Source organism: Anoplophora glabripennis, unplaced genomic scaffold (assembly GCF_000390285.2).
Source record: "Anoplophora glabripennis isolate ALB-LARVAE unplaced genomic scaffold, Agla_2.0 scaffold77, whole genome shotgun sequence".
Lineage (NCBI taxonomy): Eukaryota > Metazoa > Arthropoda > Insecta > Coleoptera > Cerambycidae > Anoplophora > Anoplophora glabripennis.
Window position 1 is genome coordinate 618,107 of NW_019416717.1, and position 10,544 is coordinate 628,650.

The following is a 10,544-nucleotide window of genomic DNA, read 5'->3' on the forward strand; positions in this document are numbered from 1 at the left end:
CGCTGAGGTAGCTGTTTTGGTGGTGATTTATAATAATTTAAAAATAATATTTTATTTATGAATTGCAAGTAGTTCGCCTCAGACAGTAATCAAATATTCTTTTTAAACAATCTAATATATCTAATTAATTCTGTTAATTGTAATTGTTTATAAAGTTAGTTGTTTGATAACTTTTGTCTATTCTTTTTATATTAAAAAAATATAGCAATAATCACTTCATTTAATAAACAATTTGATAAATAAATATATTTCAAACAATTTTAATTTCACGGATTTGTCAAGTGTTCTTAGTGCATACAACTTTTCCCCAATGTTGAAAAGGAAGCCAAATGCCACGCTGTGATCTACACTAAAACATCTAATACAGCGTAATTTACAATTTATCCAAAAAAATTTGGGAATAGAGGCGACATGAGAAATGGAGTCAATATCTTAAAAAAAATGTAAAATCCTTATAATTTCTGAGAAAAAAATTATTGAAGTTGTAGTACATTCAACCATTACATAGCTGGACAACTGTAGTCTCTAGCGTCATTCACAATACGCGTGGAGAACCACGTGGCCCTTAGTAGACACTAAGTAAGACGGACCCAAATGTGTTTACACGTCGGTGGATATAATTTTAAACAGATGTAACATTGGGTATGTCAAATTATTTTATTATTTAATACCACAAATTAATTTTATTAATTAATAATAACAATAACGGCGAAATAGGTGCTATAAAATTCTATTTAGTTTTTCCTTGCGAAAGTTTTTGTCCATTTTTTATCACACGTTGCCGCCATGCCGCTGGTCGTATTGTGCGAGGTCAGAATTTATAGTGGACCAGTTTTCAATGCCGTTCAGAAGTGTGTTTTTAAATCAATTGCGCTTTTTGATTTTTTCTTTATAAAATTATATTTGTAAGAGTCCCCTGTACATCCAACATTTTTTTTGGATAAGTTCTGAGTCATCCTGTATATTATGTTTTGATTATAATTATTACCTATTAGTAATCTAAGATTAACAAGAATTACCCAAATAAGACACTTGGGTGTATTATTTATTTGAAAATAACATTTTCTGATGATATTAGTAATGTATGTACTAGCTGAATGTTTAAATTCTTTTTTATGAGTAGGTAAGTACTGAGTTTTTTCGTTCCATTCCGTCAAATGTGGATAAATTTTTTATTTGTGTTCATACAGAACTTTTATAAATCTTTATAAAGCACGTGACATCTGAGCTTAGGCAACCCAACATTGCACGTCTGGTAACGAAACATTCCTAAATCTTGGCGTCACCAATATTAATAATTCGTTTACAATGAACAATGACAAACTGTTACGCCTACGCTCGAGATAATGCGACCACTGATTGTTTGAAATTTAGTGAAAAAATTGCACTAATCACAGGCGGTGAAACAGTATGTTGTGTTTTATTGTAATCTTGATCGTATTGTTTTAATAATTTTTTATTTTACGGAAATTTAATTGCCAACACGAAGGAAATAAAATTGCTGTTCTAAACAAAATTACTAGTCACGTGGCCTGTAATCATTTACAGGCTCTGTATCAGCGTAAAAGACATACCTAATAAGCCACAATCAATTTGATTTGGTATTTTGGTTATGAAATAATGACAGAATCTACTTTAGTTACTGAAAGATGCTGTCAAAATATTACGAGTATAGAGTTGGCGTATGATAAATTCAGGAGAAAATTGTATACCTAATGTAAACGATATTCTAAAAAAGGGTAAAATAACAAAGTCTTTTACTAGAATCATCTATTATTTCCAGAAATATCAGCGTTATCGATTTTACTAAATTTTAATCGTTAGCCGAGCACGGCCTTGGCTGAGGACAGCAAAGAGGAAACGAGCGTGTGAAGTCAGCTGCCAGTATCCCACAAGGAGAGATAGGGATGTTGGTACATCTGAAACAAACAGTGTGATCGGTAAGGATGGCACAATTCGATAATTGCATTTCTCAATTGTACTCGGGAGGTAGGTGGCGTGATGTAAAATGTCTCATCGACTCCGTCGGGAGACTGTGACGAGTTGATTTCGTTAAGGTGATTCCATTTTGCGAGCTCGATAAATAAAATTCATTCGCCAGTTTTAGGTTTTATTTAAAGAATTGGCAGATTTGATTTGAATTATTCATTAAAATCGGGAATGACGTCAAGCTTCCGTTATATCAAATTAATCTGCAGCAGCAAATATTAAATAAAATTCACATTAATGAAATGAATATATTGCAGCAAACTGAAATAGATATTGGAGGATGGAGAAAATCCATAAAAAAAATTATGATATTAAAATATACACGGTGTCTCATAATTAGTGTCCAATGATTTACCACTAGATTCTATTGCCAAAAATTAGAATATTTTTTCATATAAACATGCTTCCTAAGGGAGCTACCCCTTAAATGGGGCCTCAAAAAAATCATTTTTTTTTAATATTTCCGAAATGGGTTGAAGGAAAATTATCAATTTTGACACCGTGCCTTTGCCCTTGCTTCTATTTTTTGCTTGCCGAAATTTTCAAATTCAAATGCCAAAATATGACAGACCTTCATTTTCGCTACAAAAAAATAACTTTATATCTTTCGATGAAATGCTTCATTTCCGAGAAAAACGGATTTAAGCATTTCATTAGCTCAATAAAATTCAAAAAATTTTCTTGAATAGCTAAAATGAGTACAGGGTGATTCACTATATTTTGACCCCCCATTAACTTTTTTGTTTTAAGAGTTATAAAAAAATGTAAAATACAAAAGTTGCACGATTTTTTATGAATTTTTCGAAAATGACTTGAAAAACAAATGAAGTCCAAACAAAATGGCTGCGGATGTTGTTAACTTTGTTAATTTAAATAGAACACCCTGTATATTTTTACATATTTGGATAGAACGTTCCCTGTCGAGCATAGTCATATAGGGTTTGTTGGGTCCATTTCAAACAATAAGCAAGCGAGATAATATTAAAAAAGGAAAGTATGTTTTTTTATTAAGAAAATAAGATAACCAATTTTAATTAAATCATAATACAAACTGTCGATCAATAACAATGTTGTCATGACATTACCTGTCACTGTCACGGCCTACCATATAACATTGTCCATGAGTAATAGGCCTCTCACGGCCTAATTAGTGAGATTTAGTTAAACTACCTATACGCATTTTGAACCATATCAATCCGATATGTCAAAATATATTACAACTAAATCTGTAAATCCTTACGTAATTGGAAAAAAGGCAGAAATGCCTGAAAGAGGACCAACAGTTACAATATATATTATTTTCTTAATAAAAACCTTCTTTTTTTTTTTAATAGTATCTCGCTTATTGTTAGAGATGGACCCAACAAACCCTATATGGCTATACTCGACAGAGAACGTTCTATCCAAATATGTAAAAATATACAGGGTGTTCCATTTGAATTAACAAAGTTAATACTCGCGGCCATTTTGTTTGGACTTCATTTGTTTTTCAAATGTCATTTTCGAAAGATTCATAAAAAATCGTGCAATTTTTGTATTTTAAATTTTTTTATAACTCTTAAAACAAAAAAGTTAATGGGGGAAAGGGTCAAAATATAGTGAATCACCCTGTACATGAATTATGAATTCTGATATGTCATCATAACATTATACAGGTACATTATAATAGTCAACGTGAAAAGTACTTAGAAAAGTTTGTCATGGGCGTCCCAAGCAGGGAGGGGCTCGAGTAAAATTTGCTCTAAATTTTTTACATGTTGCTATTTTCAAATTTAAACAGTAAAATTTGATAGATCTAAGTTTTCTTTGAAAAAATGGTGATGTTGTTTTATATAGAAAAAGTAGTCCGTTTTTGAGAAAAATCGGTTTAACACGTAACAAGTGTGTGGTAAGAATTACGAAAATATGCACAGGTCATGCAAACAAAAATTTGTTCACTTCGATTTATTTGACAGTTTGTTTAACTTAAATGAAAGCGTAAATGAAAGTAAAAAATTTGGGGTAAATTTTACCAGAGTCCCCTTCCCCCCTGCTTGGGACATCCATAACAAACTTTTCTAAGCACTTTTCACGTAGTTTATTACAAAATATAACGATATATCAAAATGCATAATTTTTTTGAATTTTATTAAGGAGGTTTATCTGATTTGGAATTGACAACAAATATTCATAAAAAAAAATAATATAAGCTTATTAATATGAAGAAAATCCTCAAACAAAATTATGACTAGTGTGGATACCTAAGAGACGAGATATTAATAAAATAATTTTTCACGATTTTGTACAGAATCTTATGAGAATGCAGATTTTTTTGGTCTTTCCACTTGGAATGCGCAACAATTGACGAACAGTTTCCACAGCAACTTGTATAAATAGGAAACCGATATCTAAAGAACCGTATGACAGCTCGTAGAAATCGATTAGGTATTTGTAAGATACATAATTTATAATAATTCTTCTTCAAACTGCTGTCGTTGACTAACTTATCCTCCATATGCGCGATAGCGGCAACGTCGTAGCGTATTATTTGAAATTCGCAGGTGACAAACAAACAGAATAATCGAACGGGAACGAGCGAACGCCGAGCCGAGCGCGCCAGCCAAGTGCAACGTTGCCAAAATGTAAAGGCTTACTAATTTAGTCATTAGCGAATCTACAGAAACTCTCGTTAGACTTTAGACGTACCTCCGTACCCGATAAACCTCCGTAAGGTAATGTAATGAAATGCTTAAATTCGTTTTTCTCGGAAAAGGAGCATTTTATCGACAGAAATAAAGAGTGCCTTTTTTGTAGAGGAATTGAAGGTTTATCATATGTTGGCATCTGAATTTGAAAATTTCGATAAACAAAAAAATGGAGGCAAATTGTAGCCGACATCTCCCCCCCCCCAATTGAGACGATGATGATCTATGTCGACTTTTAATAAGCGTTCATGTGTAAACATAATTCATAATTTTTTTTAACTCATTTCGAAAATATTAAAAAAAAATGAATTTTTTGAGCCCTCATTTAGGGGGTGTAGCTCCTATAGGATGCATTTCTCGACCCATGTTTATATGAAAAAATATTCTTATTTTTGATATATAATCAAGTGGTAAATTATTGGATACTAATTATGAAATACCCTGCATAGAATAATTTGTGAATGTTCTTACTTTCTTATTATGATTCTCCCATTTTTTTCACAGGTAGCCTTCCGGCACTCGCCTTCCAACGATATTTCCTCTCCTTTTTCCATCGCGCCCGTCATTTCTGAATAGCAATATGTCAAACCCACTGCAAACAAAATTATACATAAATGATATACACTCACAGACAAAAATATTGCGTATTAAGAATATTTTAAGTAGGTAATTATTTTTGTTTAATTTTTTCCTTTAAAAATGTTTGTGTTTCTTATTGCTAGATACCCTACACTGACGTGTATTAAAACTAAACATATTTATTTCGGATAAAAAACTGTTTAAATATAGCCTTTATAGCCGAATAAGCAATAATGTTACAAATTACGCACATATCATTGTGTTTTGTTCGTTGTGGTCCGAAAGACATTTCTAGTGCTTTATTTCTTGTTTAGGTAGTTTTGGTTAGTGAGATGTCACATTTAAACGAGTTAGTTTCTGTTAAAATTGCTACTTTAGCCAACGAGGGTTACAAAGAAGAAGATATTGCATGGAAGCCAGGTGAACGTGGTCGAGGATACAGAAGGTCTTAGGAAGATTTTGTAAATTATACGGAATATCCTTGAAGAGCATGTTTTGCTTTATATCGGCTTCATTGGGATTTGTGCTAATGCATGATAATACCCGGGCTCATGCCGCTAGGACGGTGATCCAGTACCTTGAGGCTATCGGCATTGAGGCTCTAGAGTGGCCACCTATGAGTCCTAATGCTAATCCTATAGAACATATATGGGACACTCTGAAGCGACATATACGAACACGAAATCCAGCTCTTAACTCAATTGCAGAATTAAGATTTGCTGCACAGGAAGAATGGAATCAAGATCCGCAAAAACCATCAAAGATCTTCTGCGGAGCATTCCTGGGAGGATGCAGGCTATCTCTAGAGCTAGAGACGGAAATATTTGTCTGTGAGTGTATAATGTTGACAAAATATGACCTGAAAATGATATTATTTTTGTTGTCTTTTTATCATAAACACAAATATGTGAAGACGTCGCAGCCAAATGCAGAAACGTTAACTAACAAATCAATTTAAAAAATCGAGTTGTTGAATTGGAAACTAATTTACCAAAGGAAATTTAAACTGGATTTAACTAAACCCGTTGGCAACAGGCAACCAACTGTCGCAGCAACGAAACTGGAATTAGTTAAATCGTAGAAAATTTAGTTGATAAATCGACCGTAAATCAACCAAGTAACCATCAACCACCATTTGTTTTTACTGATGGAAGCAATGGCAGTATCCAGGTAATGGCAAGTGATTACATACCCTATTTTTGTTGTAGGCGTGTTTGGCTTAAGGATATCATTTAATTTTTTTTTTCAAGCGCAAAAGCAATACATACGAAACAAACTTTTCAATTTATCCTGCGAAAATTTCCATTTCTAGTCAATTCGCCACATGCAAATTTTATGTATATTTTTTGTGTGAACGCGACTTGTCATTAATTTTCCGCTTTCGTGCGCTGACAGGCGACTGAAAAGTTCCAGCTCTCCCGATTCTTAGCAAGGACTATTGAATTACCGAAGGGGAAAGATATATCGTAGGACTCAGGAATCCCTATAACGGCTGAATACTGACTGTGTGGGTGGATCCCGAAATTTAGTTTTATTAACCGTTTCCCATTCATGTTTGCTCGCCTTAACCGGTCCGCATTCGAGCCGAGAATGGCTGCCAAAATTAGGCGGGATGGAATATTTATGATTTAGCTAATAAAGCTCTAAGTTTTGAAAAAATTGCTCCAACAGAAAGTTGGTTTAGGAACTAAACTAAACGTTAGTGTAATAATGAATAATAACATAGGTCAACAAGGGTCAAAAAGCAGACACGCTAATATGCATTCCCAAAGGATTTTGGTGCGCTGAATCCGAATCTGGCCGCAGAATTGCTCTATCACATCAGGTTTTTGAGATATCCTAACCTAAAAGTGCAAAAAATACTGTTTTTCGTCATATTTGAGGTTATGTAGTAATCCCATCTATTCTTAAAAAAAAAAAATAATTTAAAAGTACAAGGCTCTTTCGAATGCCGTTGAGTTTACTCAAATATCTTTTTTTTTCGTTGAGAAATCACATGTTGAAATGTTTAAGTTTATCAGTTTCTTAATATGCGAAAATCTACTAAGGATACCTTAGACGTCAAACAGTTGATTGCAGTTCAGAAACTTCATACTCAGAAACCTTCAATACATACGAACTCAAACTCACAAACTCCAAATCCACAAACCCACAAACCCCAAACCCACAATCCCTAAACCCACAAACCCCAATCCTTGTTGACCTATGTAATTTGTTAAAAATCCAAATTACATGGGGTGCATTTTTTAATGGGGCATATTTAGAGATTTTTTATTTTCATTTTTTTGCGATATATTGTGATTTTTGCAAAATAATCGACTCAATAGACTTTAGATTCAAATTAGACTCGACAAAATTTACGAGAAGAACACTTCCATCTGGAAAATCTCTTTCTAAATTTTCTCACTCATTAATATGATTTTTTTGACATTTTCAACTATTTTTTTTCAAAATCTGTGAGGGTTGCAACTAATAGACTAGACTCTAATTCAGCATATCAAAATACATAAGAAACACACTAACGTGATTTTTGGTGATTTTACGCTATTATTTTGCGATTGTTGCAAAATTTGGAGGGGATGAAGCTTAAAAGAGTTCAGATTTGGATTCAGCACATCAAAATACATTAGAAACCCACTTGATCAAGTTCACAACAAAATTTTTAGAATTTTTTTTTGTGCTCACTAACGTGATTTTCGGCGATTTTTCACTATTTTTTACCAATTACTCAAAATTTTGGGGGTGTTTGAGCTAAACGAACTTCAAATTCGGCTTCGGCGCGTCAAAATACACAAAGCCTATTGGGTAAAATCAAACGTACATACCCCTTTTTTGTGTGCCGGTGTTATTATTAGCAGAATATTAATTTTGAAGTTAAGTATGCGATTTTCACGGAAAACGTCATTCTTTAATACCTCTACAATTTATAATGGCTCACATATGGAAATATTAAAAATAATACATTCACCTGGATTGTGGTTGTTAGACACCAGGATGGTCTCAACATATGCGCCAACGGCAACAAGACAACACACTAAAATCAAAACAAAGTGCTTCATTTTTCTGCCAAATGCACTTCTTACCGTCTAACACTTGTACGAGTTGGTAAAAAATTGGAATTTGAATCTTATTCATATTCCTGAATAATAAAATTGTTCATGCATTTTAAAAATGAATAAAATTAATATATAACAGTGTTGTCGATAGTCTTTTGTTTCCTAGTGCTAGAATTGTTATTGTAATTTTTGTATTTCGAATAGTAGATTTCTCAAAGTGATTAATATTTATCTATGGAAGTGATTGCAAAACACTAGGAAATAAATAAGCTTCGGCATCGCTGTTAAAAAATGAGTCAATACATGGAACGAGTAAAGGTGAATTCATTTACTTGAGGTCGTAGGTGAGTAACCGAAATTAACATTTGGGAACCGTCTAATTTTGTCTGATAGGTAGTTGACATTTAAAAGCAATGCATAAATCATTAATTAAAAAATGTAGGTATTAATATTTATAACATATTTTAAAAATTATTCTATACTAAAAAGTACTTTTAATCTTATTAAAATTAAAAAAATAATAATGAGCTCCAAAAATTAGTATCATAAGTTTGGAAGATAGTAAAAAATGTGATTCGAGTACGAAATATAATTTTTTTTCCTCGTATACGAGGTCTGTTCAGAAAATAACTGAATTTTTTTAAGCTTTATTATTAATTTTATACATTATTGGTCCTTGTCTTCCTCAAAGTACTCCCCTGCCCTATCCACACACTTTTCCCAGCGGTGTTTCCATTTCTTAAAGCAGTCCTGGATAGCTTCATTTGAAATGGCCTTCAAAGTCTGTGATAAATTTGCATTGACGTCATCAGTATTCTAAAAACAGTGTCTTTTCACCACTGATTTTAATTTCGTAAATAAAAGAAAAAATCGCAAGGTCTGGCGAATAAAGAGGGTGAGAGGGAGGACAGTACAAGAACCATGAGTTGTCTCGCATCATCTCTGATCTCTTTTTGTGCCTAGATAGACACACGGTTCGCTGTTTCAACAGTGAGCATCACGTTGCCATTGGATCGAGACTGACGTGCTTTCTTGGGACGTGGAGATCCTTTGCCAGTCCATTGTGATGATTGAACTTCTTTGTCAATGTCGTAGCCGTTAACCCAGGTTTCATCTCCCGTTATGATCCTTTGAATGAATGTTTCATCGTCATTGTATTTGTTCAAGGAGTTGCCGACAAAAGTCCACATTGTTTTTTTCTGTTATTCGGTCATCAAACGAGGAACAAATTTTACTGCCGCTCGATTTTTCAGTCAAAATTTCATGACGTGACCCAATTGGGATGCTAATCTCTTCTGCAATTGGAAGGCCATCTTCAGTTGACTGACGACAACTTTTAAACCGTGAAAACCATTCGTATCATTGCGTACGACCCAGATCATCATCTCCGTAAGCTTGTTTCAAAAGTTGAAACGTTTCCGTGAAAATTTTCTCAGTCCCAGTTACACGCAAAGTTTTACGTTGCATCGTTGTTCCAGAAAATCCCACATTTCGAGAATCGTCACTAACACTTAAACACGTTGCATTCAGATAACAATAACAGGGAAACCAAATAAAATCTGGAATTTGGAATGGTTTGGAGGGTAGCTCAGTAGGTATACCGAGCTACAGCATTTGGGAGATCAGCTCTCCTGAGCCGTCAACCAGCCTATCAAGGAAAAAAAGGTGAATACGTTGCTCAGGCGGACGTTGCTCTAATGTAGGCCATAGAAAGCCACCGTTCTCCTAGCACTGATTTTCTCGTTGACGAGACACCAGTACACTCGCAGAGTACGTGGAAAACTGTCTCGTCTTCCAGCTCACAACCTCTCCAGAGAGGTGTTTCGCACTTCCTCATATTGTAGAGGTATTTCCTTAGCCAGCCAGTGTCCGGTCTGAATACCCATCACTAGGCTTACCCTGGACATAGCCAGGTATTTTTTGGCTGTGTCCTTGCTGGGGGTATCCTAAGAACTCCTTAGCAAATTGACAGCTGCTTATATCATCTCACCGTGTTCTAAACTCTTTGTGGGTGTTTTCCTTAATCATTTGAAAAAGTGCTGACTGTGAGCGAGAGCACCGGGAGGGACTGGGTCCAAATATAGTACGGCCCTAGCTAGCTTGTCAGCTTATTTATTGAACCAAATGAGATATCAACAATCCAAGAACATGTAGTTACAGAGGCGGTTAAACGCAACGCAATGCTACCAACCGCATATCAAGAGGTAATTCAAAAAATTATTTTATTTTCTGAACA

At 34.1% G+C, this 10,544-nt stretch overlaps 1 protein-coding gene across 1 annotated transcript; it reads right to left on the minus strand.

Moving 5' to 3' along the window:
- Positions 1 to 1,739: 1,739 nt before the first annotated feature.
- On the minus strand, positions 1,740 to 8,350 carry LOC108911510. Its single transcript, XM_018716466.2, has 3 exons — positions 8,221 to 8,350; positions 5,145 to 5,265; positions 1,740 to 1,919 (listed from the first exon to the last, which is right to left on the minus strand). Exons 1-3 carry the CDS (start codon positions 8,309 to 8,311, stop codon positions 1,814 to 1,816), a joined length of 318 nt encoding a protein of 105 aa, XP_018571982.1. The 5' UTR covers positions 8,312 to 8,350; the 3' UTR covers positions 1,740 to 1,813.
- Positions 8,351 to 10,544: the final 2,194 nt, after the last annotated feature.

Coding starts and splice junctions, on each gene's coding strand:
- LOC108911510 (XM_018716466.2), bottom strand. CDS start 8,311: ATGAAGCACTTTGTTTTGATTTTAGTGTGTTGTCTTGTTGCCGTTGGC. Junction 5,266..8,220: donor GTCTAACAACCACAATCCAG/GTGAATGTATTA, acceptor TTTTGTTTGCAG/TGGGTTTGACATATTGCTAT. Junction 1,920..5,144: donor GGGAGAATCATAATAAGAAA/GTAAGAACATTC, acceptor TGTTTGTTTCAG/ATGTACCAACATCCCTATCT.